The sequence below is a fragment of the Canis aureus genome, chromosome 6, assembly GCF_053574225.1.
Source record: "Canis aureus isolate CA01 chromosome 6, VMU_Caureus_v.1.0, whole genome shotgun sequence".
NCBI lineage: Eukaryota > Metazoa > Chordata > Mammalia > Carnivora > Canidae > Canis > Canis aureus.
The window spans coordinates 54,499,110-54,524,424 of NC_135616.1; the positions used below are offsets into that span (position 1 = coordinate 54,499,110).

At 38.0% G+C, this 25,315-nt stretch overlaps 1 protein-coding gene across 7 annotated transcripts in view; it reads left to right on the forward strand.

Moving 5' to 3' along the window:
- Positions 1-25,315, forward strand: part of DNM3 (dynamin 3) — a 553,762-nt gene that overhangs the window by 489,296 nt on the left and 39,151 nt on the right. For all 7 annotated transcript variants that reach the window (XM_077901675.1, XM_077901673.1, XM_077901674.1 and 4 more), the window contains one exon: positions 24,070-24,234. In XM_077901675.1, coding sequence (XP_077757801.1) covers positions 24,070-24,234 — 165 coding nt within the window. The remainder of the gene's footprint in view (positions 1-24,069; positions 24,235-25,315) is intronic.

Genomic DNA, 25,315 nt, shown 5'->3' on the forward strand with positions numbered 1-25,315 from the left:
ACTTGAAGTTTTTTTTTTAAGATTTATTTATTTATTTATGATAGACACAGAGAGAGAGAGAGAGAGAGAGAGAGAGAGAAGCAGAGACACAGGCAGAGGGAGAGAAGCAGGCTCCATGCTGGGAGCCTGACGTGGGACTCGATCCCGGGACTCCAGGATTGCGCCCTGGGCCAAAGGCAGGCACCAAAACACTGAGCCACCCAGGAATCCACCCCCCCTTGAAGTTTTAATCATCTTTTGTTCACTTGTGACTTATGAACCAATCAGAAAAAAATATTAAAGTATTTTGGTAAAAGATTTCCTTGGTTTAGTCCAAATTACACTGTGTTAAGCATAACAAACATTGGGATGAGTTTTTAGTTTGTAATGAAAGATCCATAAACATCTCTAAGAAAACACACTCCTCTGTGTATGTCCTTTACTCACACTACTCTGCTCCATCACTGTACAGCTGAAACTAGATGTGTGCGTTTTCCACCCATTAAAGCAATTCTGTGACACCAGCTCGGTCCTACAATTTAACTCAATTCTGACACTATCCACCAAAAGATAGTGCGCCACCAACTTAGGGTTCAGTTCATTTAAGAGTGCTCCACTCCCCTACCCAACTTTAGATGCCAATCAAAAATTCAGGTTGGCTCCTGTGCTTCTGACCAACCTGCCAGATAGAAGTCCCAACACCCTATTCTGGTTCAGTAATTTGCTAGAACAGTCCACATAACTCAGAAAACAGTTTACTTACTAGATTACTGGTTTATTAGAAAAGGATTTAACTCAGGAGCAGCCAGAGGGAAGACATGCCTAGGGCAAGGGATGTGGGAAGGGTACAGAGTTTCTATGCCCTCTCTGGGCATACCACTATCCCAGTACCTCCATGTCTTCACCAACCTGGAAGCTCTCCAAACACCATCCTTTTGTTTTAATGGAGGTTACATTACAGGGACAGAATTGATTAAATCATTGGCCATTGTTTATTGGCAGTTTAACTCAATCTCTAGCCCCCTCTCTCTTCCCCAGAGGTGATGAGGATGGAGCTGAAGGTTCAACCCCTCTAATCAAGCACATGGTTGGTGCCACTGGCAACCAGCCCCCATCCTTAGGTATTTTCCCAAAGTCTCCTTATTAATATAAACTCAGGTGTGGTTGAAAGAGGCTATGGTCAATACCAATAGACACTTTTTTGTCTAACTTTTATCACTTAGAGCATTCCAAAGGTTTTAGATGTTCTACTAAGAACAGGACCAAGACCAAATGTGTATTTCTTCGTATAAATCACAATCTCACAGTACTTCAGATTTCAAAAAAATATGTATCTTGTTGATCTTGAGCGTTCAATTATGTGAGTTCCATGTCATTATTTATCAGGGATTTCCAACTTAAGGTGAACTGATAAAGACATATTGCAGTTTAGGATTGTGAAAAAGTGTATCCCCCAGACACTGGAGCTTCAGAGCCTCTATTTCTCTCTCCACATATGCTGGTGAGTCTTGACCACTAGGAGAGTTAACAAGAAAAGATAGAGTTATTTTATACTATGCTCCAGTTAAAGGAACTAGGGCTTGTTGGAGAAATTAGGACTGGAGCGGAGAAAGTATAAACACAACAAAATAACTTATGGTGAAAACAGAAAACAAAGAAAAGAAGTACTAAAAAATGATGGGGAGATATTTAAGGATACAAGAGACAACTTAAGGGAGGCTTCCAGTGACTAAATGTGAGACCATTTCAACAACAAAATAATAATAGTAATGGATTATAACCCAAAGAATAAAATAAGAAGCTATTCTTCCATAAATAGATAATTGAATAAATAAATGAAGGGAAAGCTCTTCCTTACAATATAAATCCAAGTGATACTTTTAAAAGAGAAGATAGAAAATCACCCTTTATCAAAACACCATAGTAATAACTGTTTCTCTCAACACTCATCAATGGATGCTGAAATTAGTAACTGAAAGTATGACGAGAAATAGGATATTTACATAGCCTCAAAAATATCACCCAAAAAATACTTCTTAATTCCAAAAGGGAAAAAAAATAGAAACTGGAGAAACCTGTATACACCATCTTAACCAAGTGATCAAAGTTAACATCGCTAGCACCAGGACAGACTGGTAACATGTATCTCCTGGTGTAATGCACTGAGAAGGACACATCGTTTACATGGCTTTCTTGAAAAAAAAAAAAATGTATAATCTAGGGGTGCCTGGGTGGCTCGGTCAGTTGAGCATCTGACTCTTGATTTCGGCTCAGGTCATGATCTCGAATCAGACTCTGAGCTCAGAGTGGAGTCTGCTTGAGATTCTCTCTCTCATTCTCCCTCTGCCCCATCCCTGCTCATGCTCTCTCTCTAACTAAAGTATTTTTTTAAAATGCATAACCTAAATTCAATTATGAGGAAACATCAGATAGACTCAAATTGAGAGACACTATAAAGTAACTGGCCAGTACTCTCTTCAAAATTTCCTGACTGACCATGATTGTGTGGTTTTATAAGATGTTAACATTTGAGGAATCTGGGTCAAGAGCATACAGGAATTCTTTGTATTAATTTTGCAACCTTTTTCTAAAACTGAAACTATTTCAAGATGGAATTGTTTTAAAAAAATCAAAGATAGGGTTATGATAGTTTTCCTGGGCCTCTCCGTCCTCACCTCATTGTCAGAAAAGCCTCCTCTGTCCAGAGACATCATCGTATGGCTTCAGTAGAAGATAGCCAAGTGCACGGCTTAGGAGGAAGGAAACAGTTGGAGTCTGATGCACGAGGTCCCTACCCCTACCGTGTTGAATCTGTGTAGTAGAGGCTATTAAAATGCCATCTTGTTCTCCCTTCCCCCGCCTCTACCCCCATACTCCACTCTCCAGACTGCTTTTAATCCTATTGGGAGGATATATGGGGAGAAAGAAAGAAAAAATAATGAATGGCTGTATTCTTTGGCACATGAAGAACAGTTTCCCTTTCGGGGTTTCAAGAATAAAAAATGAGAGGCTTTAAATCTCGCTAACTTGTGCAAGAGTGTGTGTGTGTGTGTGTGTGTGTGTGTGTGTGTGTAGGTAAAAATGTAAACTACCACTGTGGAAAGAATAATGCTGATTTTCAAAACCTACTAAAGCAAAGGGAAATATTATTCCAGAATAAGGTGTATTAGTGGCCAACAGGGGGAAAAGGGCTGCAGAAGATCTTGTTTAGCTCGGGGTGTATTAGGAACTACCCTTTTCATAGCTAACCCTAAAGAGATGAGCGATTGTTGCCAAGATGTGTTTATCAAATGTCTAGGCTCTCTCACAGGATGTGAGAGTTGGTTCAGCCTGTAAAAGAGCCCGGTATTTTTATTTTAGCCAAATCTCTGCTCTCAGTCAGCTCCCTCCCCACCAAAATGAAACAGCAACAAGGACAACAAAACCCGATTGAATGTTGGCAGGAGGCCCATTGCAATCCAGTCTTGCTTTTTAAAAGGAATCTCTCTGTTTGATGCCTTTCGTCTCACCAGTGAGCTCCAGACTGTTTTTCTTAGGATAGATTGAAGTGAAAGAAGATTGCCATTGGTAATTCCTTCTACTTACAAAAAGAAAGAAAGGGAAAGAAGAAAGAAAGAGAGAAAGAGAGAGAAAGACAGAAAGAAAGAAAAGAGAAAGAAGAAAGAAAGAAAGAAAGAAAGAAAGAAAGAAAGAAAGAAAGAAAGAAAGAGGAAGGAAGGAAGGAAGGAAGGAAGGAAGGAAGGAAGGAAGGAAGAAAGAAAGAAAGAAAGAAAGAAAGAAAGAAAGAAAGAAAGAAAGAAAGAAAGAAAGAAAAAGGAAGGAAGGAAGGAAGAAAGAAAGAAAGAAGAAAGAAAGAAGAAAGAAAGAAAGAAGAAAGAAAGAAAAGGAAGAAAGAAAGAAAAGGAGAAAGAAGAGAGAGGGAAAGAAAAGAAAACAAGAAAGTGGGCAGAATGTCCATGCTCATGTTGACTCCCTCCGGAGGGCAACAAGCTATGGAAATGGTGCGAGGAAAAGCCACAGATAGAATATTAGGGTGTGAATTCAGACCACATGCCTCACTACTTACGCTGCTTTCTGCAGCGGTTTTGTTTTCGGTAAGCTGGCCTCCTTCCGGCTGCTCACTTGGCACACTGAGATTTCACCAGGTTGCCTCTCAGACAGGGTCTAGGGCATCACTGAATTTACATTCAAAATAAGATACCTGTCTGGACGCCCCCGCCCCCACCCCCACCCCAACGCACCCTTAATCAGCATCAGGTTGTGCCGTTCTCTCTGTAAGTGATGGGCGCTGCTGGCAGTTGGTGTTGTTTTTGGCTTGAGGCCTTATAGACCAGCCAGCCGTTGTGTAAGCACGGTCTGTCTGAATTGCTTTGGGGCTAACTGCCTTCTTAGAAGTTCTCTCACTGTTCATTACTTTGCCGGCAAGCCATTACTATTATTAATTTAAATTCCTCACTCTACATTTTCTGTTCTATAGGATGATGAAGTACAGAGAATACTTAGCTCTGTAAATCTTCCAGATTCTTTTTGGTCTTCATTTCTGTAATTTGCGATTGGGATTTTAAGCCAGTGTAGAACTTGTAAATTTGCTAAATTTAAACCAGAATTTGGGGGTAGGGCTAATAACTAAGCTATTCTGCTAATGCTGTTTTTAAACTTCTGGTGTGTGTGTGCCTTTTTATTGTTTGCTCATCATATGGTCTATTCAGAAAAATTAAAAAAAAAAAAAACACTAAGTAGCTCTTGGCAGAAGGTCAAAACCAGCATTGCAGGGAAGGTATTTAAAAGTCTTTTAAGTGTGGCTATTTGTATAAGCAATAACTGAACATTTCTTATGACTAGGGAGGACTATTTTCACAGTCTTTCATGGAAATATTTCTAGACGATTTCTGTGGCTCTTTTCCTTGAGCTCATTTATTTGCTTTTGCTTCAGAACAGAGCATTTTAATGACCAGTTTTACGAGCCTAACCTGCGTTCTGCAAGCTCCACATGACTGGATTCCTGTTACACATAACCTTTGCCCTATTTTCCATTAAAACACAAAACTTTCCTTTAATCAACTTCATACTAAGACCTTGGAGGGAAAAAAATGCAACAGATACTTTGGTCTACTATCCATCCCACTAAAACTAGTAAGTTTTTGAAATATTTGTTGTTGCCTTGTAGTTCCGAAATTTATACATATTAATATTCTAAGCACAGATTCCTTTATTTTCTAAGATGCTTAGTACCTTTACCTAGTCCATTACTATATGCCTCCAAGTAAACAACTCCTTTGGCTGTCTTTAAAATGCACTGAGGCAGGCAAGGACAAGATGAGTCCCAGATCATTCTGGAAATAGAACTTTTTTTAAAAAATGCATAGTTTTCTCAGTCTTACATATAACTGCCAATGTCAGGAAGCTCCTTCTTAGGACAAAGCTGAAACAGCCATCTGAAGCCTTTGATTCCTTCTCTTTCTGTTTTAATTCAAATGTAGAACAACTATTTTTTTCATTTTATACATAATATCCTAGATATTTTTGTATAGAATAACTTTCTTTTCTCTAACCTGAAAAAAATCCAGGTCTGTTTAATTTTTCTTCCAGGTCTACTTCCAGTGATTTAACCAGTATTATTGATATCTGCTAACCGTTCAAGTTCTCCCTTTCATTTGAGCAGTGGCGCCCCAAACAGGATGCAGAGCCCCTGGGAGGGTCTAACCAGTTCTGAGAACAATGAAGCCGTTGTGGTGTGGCACTCCAGCTCCCCTCTTGGTCATGCATTCCAGCCATGTTTGTCTTTTAAAACTATACTACGGATTTAAGGTAGTCTGCGGTTCCTTATAACACCTAGCTCTTTTTCTGCCCTGCTTACTTCAGCCAATCTGCCCTCATCTTATAATCCTGTTTACTTTTTCTTTTTAGGACAAGGAGGGCACTCTTTAAGACAGAGTGAAGTAAGTTTAGGGAAAATGAAAGGAAATCAATTTCACATAGCAGGTTATAAACTTATGGAACTCTGTAGTCCCAAAAGGTAGTGCTGGCAGGAAATGTAAATGAATTCAGAAAACCCCTTAGCCAAATTTATGAATGAGAACCATAAATGGCTACTAAGAAAACCAGGGCTATGCCTGACTTTTACAGTTGGAGTCAGAGAGTTGCTCCAAGGCCTCCCACAGGACAGTCTCTTGTAATCAGTTGAAATGGCTGACCTTGGGTCTAGCCAACGTGAGAGTTCCTGAACATCCTGTGTCCTCAACACTTGTCTCTTCTCCATCCCACTGGGTCGCAGAAAGACCCTCCAGGTCTGTTCTGGCACAGGCAACTTTCTTTTTGAAATAATTTGTTTTTGGTAAATTTTCCTTTACCGTGCAACCATCTGCCTACCACAGTGCCAATTATGACTGTCAGGGAATAATGACGTCTGTCCAGTGGAAACTAGCTGAGATCACATTTGGATCCTAAAACATAGATACTTTCTTTTATGTAAAGTCAGACCCTTCTTATTCCTGCAAATTTTCAGACCTGAGACCATAAATAGCATTTTTGCTCCATCCTGTACTCTATCCTCAGGAGAACCTTCAATCCTCTAACCCTTTCCACTCTTCCCCATCTGTATCTCCTTACTGTGGGGTTGCTACCTGGGGGCACTTTTAAAATACAGATCCTCCAGGCCTGAGCCCAGATTAATTAAATCACAGTCTCGATGGGTGGAGCCGGTGTATGGGCAAAATCAAAATCATCCCAGGCTCTTCTGGGCAATCCACTGAAAGCCTGGCCCAACAAGTTGTGTTAGTTTCTTTCCTCAACTCGAGCGCCTTGCTCATCATCTCAGTGTCCTCGAGGCATCCTTCTGCCACGCACACAGCCTCTCTCATTGAATGTTTCCTACTGATTACAGTGAGGCTCACTGCACCAGTCAACAATGCCAAGTCTTTATGCTGTCTGCTTCCTCTGTCCTTCCAACTGTGAACTCCTAGTAAAAGAAAATTTGCTGCAAAAATCTGGCCTTTGCAAATTTGTGATACTCAACACTTAAAGGAACTTCGCTTCCTCAGGTTGCTGACTAACCTGGCTCCGGCTCTAAAGATAGGATCATCCTTCGCATCAGTCCCTCCCTTTTTTTCTAGGCAAGCCTGTCACCTCTTTCTCTGGGGGGCCAACTAGATGAAGCTGCCAATACTCCTATCTTCACTCTTCCTCGTTCTCTTCTTAGCCTTCCCTTAAATGTTCAAGAAGAAAGATCCTACTTTCATTTATTAAACACTATGGAATACCAACTGCAATGCATTAAAATACAGTGGAAAAGACCTAGTAGGAAGCAATGAGTAATAATTCATGGAAAAATTGTAAAATTTAGGAAGAAGAAACATTTCAATAGGCTATGAATATGTAGGAAGGAGAGATCAATTCTAATTAATTTCACTAGGAAAATGATATCACATAGGCAGTGACATCAAGGCCAGGCCTGAAATAATGGAAAGATTTTAGCATTCAGGTTTTAAGCAGAAGGGCATTCATATTCAAGGAGGCAGCATGGACTAAAGGCACCAGGTTGTGATTTGCATGTTTTGATCTAGAAATAGTGAGTGGCTAGGTATAGCTGGAATGTGGCATAAAAGGTAAGTCTCTAAATATTTCTCCTTTACCAATACACTGAGCCCTGTTTGTTTTTGACATCATCTAAAATCTCGTGTACACAACTGCCTTCTCTGATGTCTTTGGCCTTTTGTTTCCTGGCTCCTTTTTTAACTTCATATATGCGCATGTCCTCCCTGTCCTGTAAGAAACATTCTGTGACCCCGATATCCTGATATATATACTATGCCATTTCTACCACAGACAATAATTGGTCTCCCTGCTTCCTGTCTCACCCTCCTTACATAAATTTAGCCTGAAAACAGCTGCCATAGTCATCTTTCTAAAATGTCATGTGATCATATCCTTTCAACATGCTTGTCCACCATGCACTCCTAAATATTTCCCCAAACATATCAAGCTAATTTCTACCTCCATTCCTTTTGTTCCCTTTGCCTACATGCCTTCTTGATGTCTGCGTGTTCCAATACAACCTGCTTTCTCTCTGTAGCCCGTCTGGCTCCTAAAAACTCTAGAAGTCACTCCTCTCTTGGATAACTGATTATACTTAGAGGCTTTACAACAGCACTTAGGACTTATTGCATGCTCTGATTATGACACATTGTTTCTGGCCTATGGATTTGCTCCTCCTCAAAAAGATGGTAAACTCCTTAAGAGCACAAATTGTGTGTGTTCTTCGCTTTAACCTCCCAGGGCACCTAGTACATTTCTCATCATGTGTTATATGCTTAATACATAGGAGGAATTAATTATAATAATTATCTGTTTTTCAGTAAACTGGTTTAGACCAAGATAAAGACTCTATGAAGAGGACAACAGGAAATAGTATTTACACTGTATGAAAGGGGCTCATTTTCTATTCTATAATATTAGTATCTAGTTTACATATCAATTTTGATGTAGTTGCCTCTTCCTAACTCAGAGTCAGCTAAGAAGTAATAATTGAGCCTGGAGTACCGAATTATAGGGAATATGGGGGGTAGAAGACCCCATAAATGATACCCAAATGGATTAAATCTGCCAAATCCAAACAGGGAAATGGGGTGGGATCTACAGGACAAATGACCCCCCCCCCTTTTTTTTAACAACAACAACAACAGATTTCAAGGAAAAAAAGAAAGAGAATGAGATGAAGGAGAAGCCTATAAATTAAAATAAACCTAAGAGATATAGCTACCAATCACAGTATATGGACTTATTTGGATTCCAGTTCAAACATGTACACTATAACATGTTTTTTTTCCGAGACAATTGAGGAAGTATACTGTGAACACTGAATACAGTTGGCCCTTGAACAATGTAGGGCTCAAAGGAGTCACCCGCCCTGTGCAGAGCAACTTTTAACTCCCCAGAAACTTAAATACTAATAACCTATTGACCAGAAGGCTTATCAATAATATAAACTCAATTAACACATATTTTGTATGTTCTATTATATGCCTTATTCTTACATTAAAGTAAGCTAGAGAAAATAAAATATCATTTAAAAATCACAAAGAAGAGAAAATATATTTACAGTAGTGTACTGGATTAATCGAAAAAATTGTGTATAAATGGACCCACATGGTTCAAACCCATGTTGTTCAAGGGTCAACTATATTTATAATGTTAAGAAATTATTATTAATATTTTTAGTGTGATAATAGTATTGCGGTTATGTTTTCCAAGGGTCCTTTTCTTTTAGGAATACATACTGAAATATTTACAGATAAAATTACGTGTTATGGAGTTTGCCTCAAAGTAGTTGGGGAATGTAGATGGAGAAAGGAGAGCCATGTGGCCAATCGTTGAAGCTGAACAGTGAGCACCTAGTGAGATTAATTTCTGTTATTTTCTTTACTCTCTCCACTTTTACATATATTTAAATTTCCCAGGGGAAAGGATTTAAAAAGTAGTCACTAATATTAAATGATTCTTGTTAAATATTTTGTGCATGACAGTGGTATTGTGGTTATGTTTTTGAAAAGGAGTCCTTTTAGAAATACTGACTGAAATATTAATGCATGAAATAATAAAAATATAGTCATGTAAGTTATTGTGAGTTTAAAAAATTATAGTAGAGTGAAAACACAAAATGTTTACACCATCAGTGAAAAATTTTCTTATCCTCAGGAATATATCCCTAAAACCCCAAAAGTTGAGAAACAATAATACTTTAGGTTATGTAAGGCCTGCCCTGTGTTTTACCTCTTTTTACTAAAAGATTACTCCAATATCTAAAAGGTAATGTGAGTTGCACGTCCTGTAGATGAGTGCATACGGAGGAGTAAAAAATAACCAAACACTGGACTGTAAGTAGTCATAGTCCTTAAAGATACAAGATTTGTCACAAGAGTAGTGACTTTCAAAACTATTTGGTTTTATTCCAGTTAACATCAGCTCTCAGTGGGCAACTTTGAGATATGCTTAAACAGTCCTAGATTTTTTAAAAAAAACGCCAGGCTTTCCCCAATATCAGTTTAATTAATAAGTTCATTCTTAGTCCTCTGACAAACTTTTCAATTAAACTTGGATTGTTAGCAAATTATCTGATATGGGGAAGAAGGGGAGTCTTGTGTCTGTGATTAAGATATTCATGAGCAACAAAATGACCATTAAGCTAATATTGTATCCCAGCCGAAGGTCTGGAAAATCTGTTAAGTTAGAAAAATCATTCATGGATGAAGAAGAATTGAGTGTGCTACTGATACCTTCATTTCAAGTGAATTCCAGTGAAGCATATTGCTCTCTCTTCTTGTCAACCTAAAGCCACAGATGCACATTGGACTTCATCCTCATATTGACAGTATCTCAGTAAAGGTTAAAATTAACTCTACAGTCTACTAACTTAATGAGATCATATTATGCTCTCTCAAAGTCTCATGTGATGTTATAACCAAAGGAAATAAAACTTCGAACATCCAACTAGGAAACATAGGATTTATCAGGTGGCCATTCTAAGAGTATGAATCCAATGTTAACATTTTTATCATAATGAATCAGCAATATTGTTTTAGCAGTGGAATTGGCACTTAAAATTATTAATAAAATTGTAATCCTTTATAAAGTTTCAAAAAAATAAGCATGTATTTTTTGGAACTTAAACACTTTATATAAAAGACATAATACCATGTACCTACTCTGTACTTACACTGTCCAGGGCAGTATAACCACTGTCTAGTTGCATGTGGTTACTGAGCCATTGAAACATGGCTGGTCCAAATCAAGACATGCTGTAAATGTAAAATACCTGCTGGATTGCAGCACTTGGTACAAAAACAAAAAAAGAATGTAACTATCTCATGAATTATTTTTATATTAATTACATGTTGCATTTGTTTGCTAGAGCTGCCATCACAAAGTACCGCAAAGTGGCTCAAACAACAGAAATTTATTTTCTCACAATTCTGGAAGCTAGAAACCTGAGATCAAAGCGTCAGCAGGGTGGGTTTCATCTGAGGCCTCTCCCTTGGTTGGTAGATAGCTGACTTCTGTGTTACCACATGGTCTTCCCTGTGTGTGTGTGCCTGTATCCTAATCTCTTCTCCAGAGAAGGACACCAGTCACAGGCTTGTGGCCTCCCTCTTAAAAGACCCTATTTCCTAATACAGTCCCATTCTGAGGTTCTAGGAGTTAGGACTTCACAAATTTGGGGTGGATACATACAACTCGGCCTCGAAACACATCACAATGATACTTTTCTCTAGGTGATAATATTTTGGTTATGTCTGCTTAAATGAAACATTATTAAAATGCATTTCACTTGCTTTATTTGACATGGCCATGGAAATGTGGCTTGTGTTTTATTTCTACTGGACAGTGATGTATTTGATTTCTTTGGAATGTTAGAACCTTGTAGCATCACCTGTTGGAGGAGCAAGAAGAAGTTTTAATTTTTAAAAATGTCTTACTTTCTATTTAATTTCACTTTTAGGACTCAATTCTACTGCAGTGTTGTTAATGAGCAAGGGCAGCAAGGTGGTGTATAGAGAACAGGAATTGTACACAAGGGATGTTAGGTCAAAGCCCCACTTCAGTCTTATTATTCTTTTTTTTTTATATATTTTATTCATTTATTCATGAGAGACACAGAGAGGCAGAGACAAAGCAGAGGGAGAATCAGGCTCCCTGCAGGGAGCCTAATGTGAGACCCAATCCCAGGACTCCAGGATCACACTCTGAGCCAAAGGCAGATGCTTAACCACTGAGCCACCCAAATACACCCAGTCTTACTATTCTTTATGATCTTCGGGCATGTCCCTTCCCCTCTCTGTGCTTCCGTTCCCTCTTCCTAAAGAAGAAGAATAATGCCTGACATTTATTGAATGTTTATTATGTGCCAGGCAATCCTTTGAATGTCTACACTAGCGATTTATTTAATCCGCACAATGACCCTTGAAAGGTAATAGTTATAATAGGTACAGTTATTATTCTATTTGACAGAAAACTGAAGTCCACAGAGATTAATCAACCTACCCAACCCCTACTGTGTTGTTCAAAGTTCCCAGAGTTACTAAGTGGTGGAACCAAGGGATCTAATGTCCTTTATTCCCTAATGTACTTCTGTCCCACCAGATTGTTTTAAGGACCAGCTGAGATGGTATATATGAATGTATTTAAAAATTGTTGACTGTTAATTGTTTTATCTTTTCCTAGAAATATTACAGATAAAGCTATGGTTTTTCTCTTTTGACTAGCAGATCGATGTTCTTCCTTGATAGCCTAGTTATTTTAGAGCTAAAGGAAGGGACAGTGTTTGTGTTTTTGAATCACAAAATCTTTAGAAGGATTCTTAGAAGTCATCAGTTCTAGCTCACCCTCTTGCTCATTGTAGCTCTAATTTTTTTCCAGCTTGCCCAGAAGATTTTGCTTGAATTCTTGTAGTAAATGGGTGCTCCCCAGTTACTAGACATTTCTGAATGGCTCTGACTGCTTATATTAAGCTTAAATGCGCCTTCCTTTCCTTTTCTTTTTTTAATTTTTTAAAGATTTTATCTATTTATTTGAGAGCGAGCACAAGCAGGGGGGAGGAGCCAAAAGAGAGGCAGAAGCAGACTCTCCGCTGAGCAGGGAGCCTGATGTGGGGCTCAATCCTGGGACTCCAGGATCATGACCTGAGCTGAAGGCAGATGCTTCACCATCTGAGCCACCCAGGTGCCCACACTTTTCTTATGGTCACAGAATTGTAGCGCTGAAGGGGCCTGTGGAGATGAAGTCAGCAATTCTCATATTCAGGCAGTGAAGGAACTGACATAATAAGCCCACAATATTTATTGGTAAGACTGTAGCCCAACTTCTTCTGATTTCAGAAAACACTCGCAAAGAAAGAGTTTGCAAGGGATCTTTTGATTTCTTTTTTTAACCAAGCTCATATGTATGAATTTTGTAAACTCATGTAAGTCATTTATGTCATTTACATCAATTAAGCAATACAAACAATTAACTTCAATTGAGCACTTACTATATGTCAGGCACTGCTGAGTGCCTTTTGAATGATGCCCTATAAAATGTTTAAGATGCTAATATTACTCCCTCTTATGGCACAGAGATTAAGGCTTAGAGAGGCTGACTGACTTTGTAACTTTAATTTCACTAAAGTCACAACCCTAATTAGTGACAGAAACAAGATATGAATATAGTTCATCTGATTCCATAGTTCATAACTTAATTACATTCTAAATTGTTGCTTAAATTGAAGTGGTTTGGGAACATGGGGTAATCCACTAGAGTCAGGTGGATTTTTTTTTTAATTGTATTTGAGGAATACTACAAATGTGCATTTGATCTAGGTATTTTCCTTATAGTTTCTTTGATTTGGGAGTTCTGTAGATTTTAGTAGGATATGTTACTTATAGGAAAGTGGAAAATATAATTAAATCAGACAAGAGTTCTGTTGAAATGATAGAATTACCATCCAGAATTATTTCATTGATTTATTTTAATGCCCTTTAAATTTTAATCACACATGCACCTTGATGTTGCATAAAGCTATCTTTAAGCCATGCACATTCCAGTGTTGAGTCCTCTAAAAATTGGTATCTTGCCTTTTTCATTTTACACATATTCCCAGATATTTTATAAGTTATTGTGAAGTATTGCTAGAAATTGTATTGAATTGGATGGACAATGTTGTCACATCTCTTTTTGATGCCTTTGGCCACCAATGTAGTGTGAAATTTCATGATGGTAATTTCAGAGAGGTTTTATTCTTTAATTCAGAGATCATTATACCTATTTTAACTAGAAAGTATTTATATGAATTGAGTAAACAATTGGCGAGGGGGATATTATAGTACTTACTAATAATAACATTTCTAAGAATTTTGAAGCCATGGTTAGGAAAAAAGAAAATTGGGGGAAATTGTGAATACATGCAGTAATACATTTTCTTAGCAATATTTACATATCCAATCTAAATTACCTTGTTATTCTATAAAGGAACATCTTGATCTGGTCATAAAAAGCATTATTTGAAATTGTAATCTCATCAGTGTTTATTAGTGGTTATAGTCTGATTTCTCCTTCCAAACTACTTTTAAAACAGTCTAGAGAAAAAAGGTTTTTAAGAAACCATGTCAATGTCAATTTTTTCTGATACCTCTAGCCATATTTCCAAACCTTATTAACACAGCCCTCCGTACAATCTCATGTATATAAATTTTAAAATACTACAGATTTTCTTATAATAATTGCACCAATAATGCTGCCAAAGGTTGCTGATCTTTTAAGCAATCTTGCCTTTGTTAGTCTTTACCACTTTGTGAGAAGTAGGCAATATTTGAAGCAAACATCACAATCAAGGTGAGGCAAAAAAAGTTTTGTTATCTGTATATTATTTTCTCCATATTGTTAAGCAGGCAATACACACAATTTCAGAAAAGGGATAGAGAGAAGTAGCAAAAGAGAATAAACTAGAGACACAATAGCTATTACTCCCGGCATGTAGAGCTCTGTGATCAATTGAATTTTCAGCATCAGAATTTTTAGCATCTCCAGTATATTGTATTCTTAGCAACTTCATGAATTTCTATTTTCTGTACAATCAAGATTTGCCTACCTTGAGACAAAGTACTCTACATTTTAGTCTGTTTCTTAATTGCAAATGAATATTTATGGACAGAAGTTCTACTTAGGGCAACTTTGGATGTCTGGGGCACATTCGTGCATGCTGTATGTTTGGTGGCCCAGATAGTTGTGGCCCATTGTTATTACCAGAAATGTTCTATCTTTGAATATTGGAAACAAGGGATTTACAACAGCTCAACTTGGCAAATTTGTTCTTATTTTGCTTTAATTTCTCCTATTAACAGAAATGAATCCAAATTTTCTAGAACAGTTTATAGATTGTTTATCATCTGGTAAGGCCATTGGGCCCTGGAATGCCTGACGAATGTGTACTCACTAATTCATGTGTAGGGATGGCTGAAAAAGTTATCATTGAGGCCTTTGGGGAATTGTACAGTTGAATCCAGATGACAGGTCTATCAACTACAGCGTTCAGCAGAGATTGGAGAAATGTAAAACCCTTGACTATAGCTACTTCTTTAAAAGTCATGATTTTATTTCTCTACTCATGCAACAAGTCATGATTCTACCCACAGTTTAATCCTTGAATGTTTTTAATCCACTGCATTCTTTTGTTTTTTTTTACTAAGAAGTTTTTGCATATAAAGCAAGTGATATCGTATTTGTACTGCACTTTGAAAGATTAACTCAAGACCTTTCATTTTGGCTAGGGAAATGGACTTGTAAACACCTCATTGAGATACAAGACAAAGGATGAGAAGTCTAAACCAAATGTTCAGATGCAGGGAGGAGAGGGGCTGAATTTTAGCTTCAGTACTCAGAGGTGTGCCAGATGTGCTAAACCATGAAGGGGTAAGAGGTGGAGATGGAAGAAAAAGTTCCAGGTTGTGAGAACATCCTGAATAAGTGAGTTATTCATTTGAACTCTTTAGGATAGGGGCAAGAAAAATTAAATTCAAGCCTACTCAATTTTTATTTATTTTTTATTTTTTTAAAGATTTTATTTATTCACAAGAGACACACACAGAGAGAGAGAGGTAGAGACATAGGCAGAGGGAGAAGCAGGCTCCCTGCGGGGAGCCCAATGCAGGACTCAATCCCAGGACCCAGGGATCATGACCTGAGCCAAAGGCAGATGCTCAACCACTGAGCCACTCAGGCGCCCCAAAAATTTTCATTCCTAAATGAAAGGAGGCTTCTCCTCCTTAATAGTTCTGACAAGTGTGCCACGAGTGGCTTTGCTCTGCATGTGCCATCTCTGTCATCACAGAGGGTAGGTTGGATGGGCAAGTGGAAGGCTCACCTGCTCTCTGCAGATCCATCAGGGCTCCAACCAACAGGACTGAGCTGAGGGGAGGAGGCTATCCAAATTTATCTTTACCCACAGGGGAGGCATAGCAAGACCCAGTGATAGATTGGAGAGAGGCGGATTATTTTTTTACTCTCTTCTTTAGAGAATGCTGTGAAGTAAAGGTAAATCATTAGAGTGGGACCAGTGTTACTTCCCATCACAGCCCTTCCTGATCCTCTGCTTCTCTGAACTCTTATAGCACCTGTGAACACCACTAAGCAATGTAACACTGAATCACATACTGTTTGATGATCTGTAGTGAGACTATGTGTGTATTAGTTAGGGTTCTCCAGAGAAACAGAATCAATAGGGTGTGTGTGTGTGTGTGTGTGTGTGTGTGTGTGTGTGTGTGATGGATCTATCCAATGATGGATCTATCCAATGATGGATGGATAGATAGATGATAGATAGATGATAATGATTTTTTATATAGAATTGGCTCACGTAATTATCAAGGCTGGCAAGTCCAAAATCTGCAGGGTGGGCTGGCAAGCTGCCAACCCAGGAAACCCAATGTGCAGTTCAAGTCCAAAGGCAGTCTTCTTAGAATGAGAAAGAACCATGTTGCAGATGAAGTCTGAAGGCAGTCGGCAGAGGAATACTCTTTTGCTGTGAAGGGCAAATTCAAGTCTATTCAAGCCTTCAACTGATTGGATAAGGCTCCAACACATAAAATTAGCCATCACAAATTGTTTTTATGTTTACCCTATTGTATTTGATCCTATTTTCTGGAAATTTTTCTTTGGAAATATTCTGTTTCCTATTTTGCTATTCCAAAGAAATGTGATTTTTTTTTCACTAAAAAGGAAATTTGTATCAGTTGATTCTAATTCTAGTTCTCTTTAGGAAAAGAGTTTTCTTTTTACCAAAGTTAAATTTAAAACAGGTATTTTTCCAAGAGTCAACACTTGAAAAATAATTTTGGCCCTTTCAAAATTACTAATATCACCAAATAAGATGGTGAGGCCAGTGATTATTTTTAAAGTAACTAAATTGTTCTGCTTAGACACTTTATTGTTTGGACAAAAGGTTGTTACGCTGTGGTAAGCAAACTTGGTATGTAAAGATTGAAATTTTCCAAAAATAAGTATTCATAAGTTTAGAAAAAATTCTCAGCAAGATTGTTTAAATGGCAGTGTTCAATAATGTGTTTAAAATATCTGAATCTTTCATATTCACAAATCTATCTGTTAATATAATACAATATGGGACTTTAAATAGATTAAAAACAGATTGGGATTACTATACCTTCAGGGCACCTGGATGGCTCAGTCTGTTAGGCATCTGCCTTCAGTTCAGGTCATGATTCTGGGGTCCTGAGATTGAGCCCAAAGTCAGTCTCTCTGCTCAGTGGGGAGTCTACTTCTCCTCTTCTCTCCACTTGTGCCCACTCTTGCTATCTCTGTTGCTTGGTCTCTCTCTCTCTCAAATAAATATATAAAATCTTTTTTAAAAAAAGGAATTACTGTAACTTCTAGGAAGACCTCAGGACAGAGTACAGAAGTCTTCAAATTTCTCTACAAATCCTCACATCCACATTTGTTTTTACAGTTGTAGATAAAAGCCATTGTTTCAGGGCATCTTAAATGCAAGTACAGGACTGTCAGTTATCTGAGGGAACTCCTCCTTCCCCTTATTCCTCTAGATCCCACTTATTCATTGCTGTCATCATTCAAGCTATTTATTGAAGACATAGACATACACTGGCTCCACACAGAAATATGCTATTAGCAGCTCTTGGGCTGAGTGAGCGTTAGAAAAAAAAAAAAAAAAAGCTACATCAGAACATAGGCTTGTTGTTGTTTTAATCAAGTGTGTATCTTTCAGATCCCCATGTAGTTTTTTTCCAATGGCTGTTTAATTTCACATTAATCTTACATAGTTTTGTAGTGTTTATGATGATGCCATGTAGAGATGAAAGGAGAGTAAAAGCTTTAAGGAGAGTAGAAAGATAATAGCAGGTGAAGGAGAAGAGGGAAGGAAGAATAGTGATGAAAATGACAGAAGCAGAAGAAGTTGGGTCCTGCCTGCTTTGTCCAGTTGGTCACCGCCACAGGATCAGGTGAGGCTCAGTGTTTTGTCCTGTGTTATGATGTTTCTTGCAGATTGGAGACGTAATTAGATCCCAGCATTTGACTGGATCGCAGTTCCAATCTGTAGACAGCCTTAGATGGAGTCACCAACACCTTTACATCAGCTGAGATCATTCTGGATGCAGATAGTTACTTATCCTGCCCAGACTGGGAGGCTCCACCTGGAGAACCCAGTTGTAGCAATCTAAGCACTTATTCACATTTACTGAATAGCAATCCCTCAGTTACCTGGAGCTTGGTCTCTTAGGTTCTTTTTGGAACAGAAACCTAATCCCTCAGGAGATGGCCTGGGTGAGTGTTTGTCTTCAAATATTCCACAGTATTTATGAAGCTCCTACTACATATAGAGGGCACCATGCTGACTACTAAAGATAGAACAATGAGCATATTTCCTCAGTCTCAGTCCAAAATCTCACCCAACTCTGAAGGTTCAGCTCTGATGTGGTCACCCATAGGGACTGCCTGGAAGCCCTGTACTTGAGCTCGTCCTCTGACTCACTGGCTCCTCTCACCCTTGCTCATGAGCAAGCCCTGTGTCTTTTGACTTCCTTTGTGTCCCTCACAGTTCACCTGAGACACTAAACAAGTGTTTTACAAATTAATTAATAAAATACCTGTCACAAGGCACCAGACTACAAATCTATACTCTTCTCAAAGGCTTTGCGGAGCATGCTTCTCCCATAGTTTTTAGGTCTTGTGGGTTGTTTGTTTGTTTTACAAGTTGAGTTGCTGCCTCTACAAATTAGCCTCTAATTAGCCTCTGCAAATGAGAAGTACATGACTGAACACGGAGAAAGGTTTTCAGTGAGACATTCTTCATAATACGGGGCTGGAAAATTCAAAGCTGCGTTACCGTGGTAACGCTCTTTCCATGATGGTGACCCGATTCACTAAGAAAAAGTTAAATGATATTTTTTACTGTTTGTTTAAGGTAGTGGAGATATTGTATAACAATAATAAGATGCTTAGAAAGGGGCAAGCGTTGCTTATCTGGAAAAATCACTTATGTAGATCTGCAGATTATAATGCAGTGCTCTCCACTGGTGAGAAGAGATGCAGCAAATTCCCCCCCCCCCAACACACACACTCCCCACGAGCTAGTATGTTTACTTACGTATTTTTGCCAGGATACTTTGCATTTCTATCATTCCACTTTTAAAGAGTTGCAGTGACCTTAAGAAAATAACCTTATGTAGATGGTTTTAGTGATCCTCCAAGAAGCCTATGACATAGTTCCATAAGAAATTTAAGGAAAGAAAAGAGACAAAAATAAAACACATGAAAAATAGATATCCCCCATCAAGCCCAGATCTCCTACAATGGTTGCTTTAAGGTATGGTGGGGGGCAACTGGTTGGCTCAGTGATTGAGCATCTGCCTTTGGCTCAGGTCATGATCCCTGGGTCCTAGGATTGAGTCCAGCATCAGGCTCCCTATGGGGAGCCTGCTTCTCCCTCTGCCTATGTCTCTGCCTCTCTCTGTGTGTCTCTCATGAATAAATAAATAAAATCTTAAAAAAAAATAAGGCATGGTGGGAATTATTTCTGATTCGACTATTTCATCCTCTCACCTTTTAAAGTAGTAAGTCTTTAGGAGAAAGCTTTTAAATTAAAACGTTGTAAAACAGACTGTTTTCTGAATAGCATGCAAATAGTTTCAGAAGAAAGAAAATTAAAATATTGTTTATAAACAATTTACAGTGCTGAGTCGTTATTTTTCATTGTTTAAGCTGCATTAGATTTCACAAAAGCTGTTTAGTACAAAATTGCAATAGGAACGCCTGTCCATTGTATTTTTCAGAAGAAAGCCGGTTTTCACAATATTATTCACATTTTGTAAACAGCATCAATGAACCTGCACATAAAAGGTTAAATGTTTGCAGACCATTCTTTTTTGCCTCAAAGATCAGAGACAAATTACTATTTTTATTTTACATTCCCTTGATGAGGATAATGATAAACAGCTGTCACTTCAGTGCTTAGACTGCAAAGAATCCTATTGCAATCCTATAATTTAAACAAAGAAAAAAATACGTAGTCATACACAGTATACATAAGAGCACAACAGAGAATTTGGTTAGAACTGGGTCAGAGAAAAGGGAACATTTGCTCTCTGAAATTACTCAGTTAAAAGTGAGTCCATCTATGCACATTTCCCCCATTTTTCTTAGATAGATTAGAAAGGGAAAGTATTTCTTCTTTCTTTCTAAAATCAGAAAAGAAATTCAATTTGCATTCTGAATTCTGTGACTCCCATCATGTCCATAATATTATCTGAGTGGTTAAAGTTTACATGTGATCACATATTATTTCCAAAAGCTAAAGAGAATTTCAAATTGTTTTATGGGTTATTCTGGAATAATTCTTCTTCCTCCTCCTCTCCTCCTTCTCTTCCTCCTCCTCCTCTCCTCCTCCTTCCCCTCCTCTTCCTCTCCTCCTCCTCCTCCCCCTCCTCTTCCTCTCCTCCTCCTCCTCCCCCTCCTCCTCCTCCCCCTCCTCCTCCTCCTCCGTCGTCGTCTTCTTCTTCTTCTTTTTTTCTTCCTTTTACTGTTGAGAATTAAACCATTCGGTGTTCTCCATTCGCTCTGACACTTTCTTTATTCTTTGCATCTGGTTTCAAAAAGTGAAAGTGAATGTCTTTTGCATGTTTTGATAAGCAAAAACTAAAGTGAGGCTAAAAGTTAAAAGTTGTGTGAAATGGGAAAATGCAGTGTTTCTATATAAAAATGTGGATGATGACATATATCATTTCTTGGTGTTTTATATTTCTGGAGGTTCTTTCAAAATACCATTTACTCTGCTTTTCTCTCCTGTTTCAATAATCTTTTTTCTTTACAAATAGCAATATTTTAATGACATCTTTTCCCTGGAAACTCGTTTTACATTTGTTATTTTATCTATAAAACTGACTTGATGTATTATGGATATTTCACCATTTCATAATACTTCTTGATTTTTTTTATACTTAAGGAAGAAAAATAAATTTGTTAATATTGTATGCATGTTACATTTTCTGAACAAATGTCACCTCTCAGAGACTCAGCATGCTCTTCTATAGGTTGACAATAACAAGGGCCTCTACCTCCTGAGGTTGTGGTATGGATCTTCTATGTAAAGTGCTTAGCAGAGTACCTAGAACACAGCAAGTGCTCAATAAGTGTTCCTAGGGCAGGTGGAATATTGACAATGAAATGTCATCACCCCCAACTGTTAAATACCATAGCAAAACCTCAGTATATTTCAGATCAGAGAGACAAACTGAATTGCATTTTACCTACTAGAGAGGTTTATGTCGCTTTGTATAAAAGATATTTTCCTCACAAAGCTGTCGGTCATCTGTTCTCATTTATATACATAATTTCATAAGCATTTTATCATTCTCACTGTTATCAAGTAGTAAGAGATCCTAACTCATCACCCTGAGTGATTCCTCTGGTCTCCAGTGTCTCTGACATGTACACAGGCACACTTAGAGGCCCTGTAATGCACCAGAGCAATTTCCTTGATTTAGGTAAACCCCTTTTGCAGTTGTTAACTCCTCCTCCCATGCATTGAGCTCTGTGCTGGGTGCTGAAAAAGGAGGGATAAACAAGACCCCAGAATCTAATAAGGAAGGAACATAAAACTAGGCTGGATATTAAATAATATAAGTGAATACAAGACACTGAGGAAGTACAGAGGTGGGAGGGGGGGGATGATGGGGGCCTGGGGGTTTTCAGGAGCTTGTCCAGAAGAGGTGATGATGAAGCAAGACTCTGAAAGATGGAAAATCTTCACTGGGGGGAGGAAGGGGTTCTGGGGCAAAAGTGACAAGCTTGCAGAAAACACGGAGGTGTAAAAAAAAAAAATACACTTGCCATTTTTATATTGCTCTAATTTAAAATGTTTTATGCTCAAATTTTTCACTTTAAATTTTCATAGTATATGTTGAGAGCCAAGCAGCTCTCTAACTCATATTCCGTGAATATCCAGAAAGGAAAGAAAGCAGCTAAAATGTATTGAGGCCCTTGGCCAGGTCATCTCCTCTGAGTTATCTCATTTAGCTTCCACAAGTTTACCAGAGACACGGATCCCCATTTTACAGATAGGAAAGCTGAGTTTTAATTACATCAAGTAACTGAAATGTGGCCGCACAACCAGTCCACAATAGAGTGTGACTTTGAACCTAGAGCTTTCACTTTCAAATACGTTATCCTTAAAATAACACTGTAGTTACTGCTGACTCTTACAACTTGGGTTCAACATGGAGCAAACTTGCAGTGGTTTTTAAACCCTAGAAAGAAGTTTGGAAAACTGATTGTTTTTTCACTGCCATGGCTTACCTTCCCTCTATCACTTTACCACATTATGGCCTTAGCTTTTTACCTACTTGTCCTAGATCCTTTTGTGCTTGTCTATCACAAATTAATAATAAAAATAGAGAACTACCTAAGACTCGATTTAGCTCTTTGTCTCAGTGAGCCAAGACCATTTAAAACAACAGTCATGGGATGCCTGGGTGGCTCAGCAGTTGGGCACTTGCCTTCGGCTCAGGTCGTGATCCCAGGATCTGGGATCAAATCTTTCATCGGGCTCCCTGTGAGAAGCCTGCTTCTCCCTCGGCCTGTGTCTCTTCCACTCTCTTTCTCTCTGTGTCTCTCATGAATAAATACATAAATCTTTAAAAATAAATAAATATATATAAAACAGTCATTTTTGAAACTTCTACCTTGCTGGAGTAGCGGTAAGATACCTCAGAAATGTCCTCCAACTATCACTCTGAAGCATGGAGTCATACTCTCAGGATTGGAAAAATGCCTGTTGTGATTTAGTGAGCACGTTATTTTAATATTTTTTAAAAGTATTGGATATTTCTGAGCAAGAGAAGCTGATATAAATGACTAGGACCTATTTCTCTCTTTGTTATTGTTGACTTTGTCAGCCTACAAATATGCCTTTTACACATGCATATTGATTCAAAGGAAAAATTTGTCATTTATAGATCCATTTAAGCACAGTGCTTTGCCTAGAACTGATACGATGATTGAAAACCTGGCAGATCAAAGTATGTACATTTCCAAAGAAAAGTACTTCATGCCTACAATGGAAGCAATAAATTATCCCCCCTCCTTTTTTTTTTTTTTTTTTTTTGCATTTGTAATTAAATCTTTCCAAATGTTAGAAAGTAGCCAGACCACTAACAATATTTGTATCATGTTCTGGGGCTTAGATGGTTCAACCTGACTTGAAATGGAGACCATTTGTTCTAAATTGATTTCAATGCCAAGCCAATAGGTCAGCCCTTAATGATGAAGATGCCATTCCAGCCCAGCCTCTGGTGGATAAGCCAAAATTAATTAACTCAAGTCCCATAGTATAGAAAACAGATGCTTCTCTCATGTTGCACAAATAAATTCTTTGTGTATAGATGTGTTCTGTTTTATTCAAAGAATAACAAGTTGGAAGTTAAAATTTTAAGTTTTCCACAATGGAGCCAGCCTTTAGTAGTGATGACAGAAGCATGAATTTACAGAACAAATTCCAGCAAGTGCATGGAAAGATGAATTATTCTCTATATCTCTTATTTTGACTCCAGGCCAGGCCCAGGAGATTTAGTTTTAAAACCTGGGCTGATGCAAATGCTGATCCATTCCAGGACAGACCTAGGAGTTCCAGAACAACACCAAGGTTATTTCTAATCTATAGAATCCCTTGAGACCCCTCCCAGAGATTTGCATCTGCATCATTTGCTTGGATTCAGTTCTTTGGCCAGCTTGCAAATGGCTGAAGATTAGACTGTTCTCTAGAGAGATGTTGTTAGGTGAACTGTTTATCTGGTTATTCATCTCAGCATTCACTCAGAATAGTTGCCTTTCCCAGGTTGTGGCTCTTTAAAAGTTGAGTAATAACTGCATGGTTCTGATCTCTTTTCAGAATTAATGGGTATGTTTAAAATAAAGATGATACCATCTAGTAATAGGACTCCAAATACAGTGATCAGAAGTTGATCGTCTGAGAATGTATGGTATTTTTTTCTTTTGAACGAATGCAAAATAATGCATGTTTTCTTTCCTTTCTGTTAGACTGAAAATGATGAGAATGGCCAAGCAGAAAACTTTTCCATGGACCCACAATTGGAGAGGCAAGTGGAGACCATTCGCAACCTCGTAGACTCCTACATGTCTATCATCAACAAATGTATCCGAGATCTTATTCCAAAAACAATAATGCACCTTATGATCAACAATGTAAGTGATTATAAACTGTCTCATTCTAACTTCTAACGCATCTTAGTGTGGAAAGTGCTCATAGTCTCATCAGTTTTTTTATGATATTTTCTGGATTATTAAAATGCCTATTACCTAGGTTCATTCATTTTCTATTAAAAGCGGTAAGTGGCTAGTGAAAGAGAATTTAGGAAAGCAAACATGGAATAGCCATAGCATTGTGGTATTCCCTATTGCCTATCTCCTCTTGAAGAGTGCACATTTGCTCACCATAAAGCAGAGCAAAAATACTGTAGCTGCAGTCGGGGTATAAGTGAATTGCAAAGCCAACAATAAAACCAGATGCCCTGGCTCCTAGACTTTGAGATTAAAGGCAAAAAATATTTATTCTTTTCTACACACATGCACATAAAATACGTTATATGATTATTTTCACCTTCTAAAAACTATGGAATGCTATTTTAACCTGGGAAATGGCTTTTTGCCCTATCCCCTTGGATTCAAAGTCAGTCAGCTTCTCTTTTCTAAGGTAATGATGATATTGCCACAGATGTTAAAATGCCTGCTAGACTAGCCCTCAATTGATCTGTATCATATAGAATCCCTCCCTTTTTGTGGTTACCTTTACAGTGGTACTGTAAAGGTATGTATGATACTTACATTATGTGGTCTAGTTTGGCAGCTCCTTTATTGAAGTACAAATAATATCATGGGTTACTTGAGAAAGTATCTTTTAGATAAGATAAGCTATAATGGCATGTTTTAGAATAGGCTTTTCGGACTCTTGAAAAGGAGACACCAACATTTTTAGTTCTAGCTATCTTCTAGGGACACCTTTTTATTTAAATCAATAATATATGATGAGCATTTGCTTGTGATAAATACAAATTAGTTGGCAAAGGTACTGGACACAGTTGAAATCAGCAGAAACCTATATATTATTAAGCCTGGCTCTGCTACAGACTCTATTGACCTAAATAAAGACAAATCAGTTAACTTCTTTACATTTGTTTCCTCCATATGTAAACTACTAATCATGGAGAAAGTACCTGACTTAGGGAATTTTTTTGTTAAGATTTTATTTATTAATGAGAGACACAGG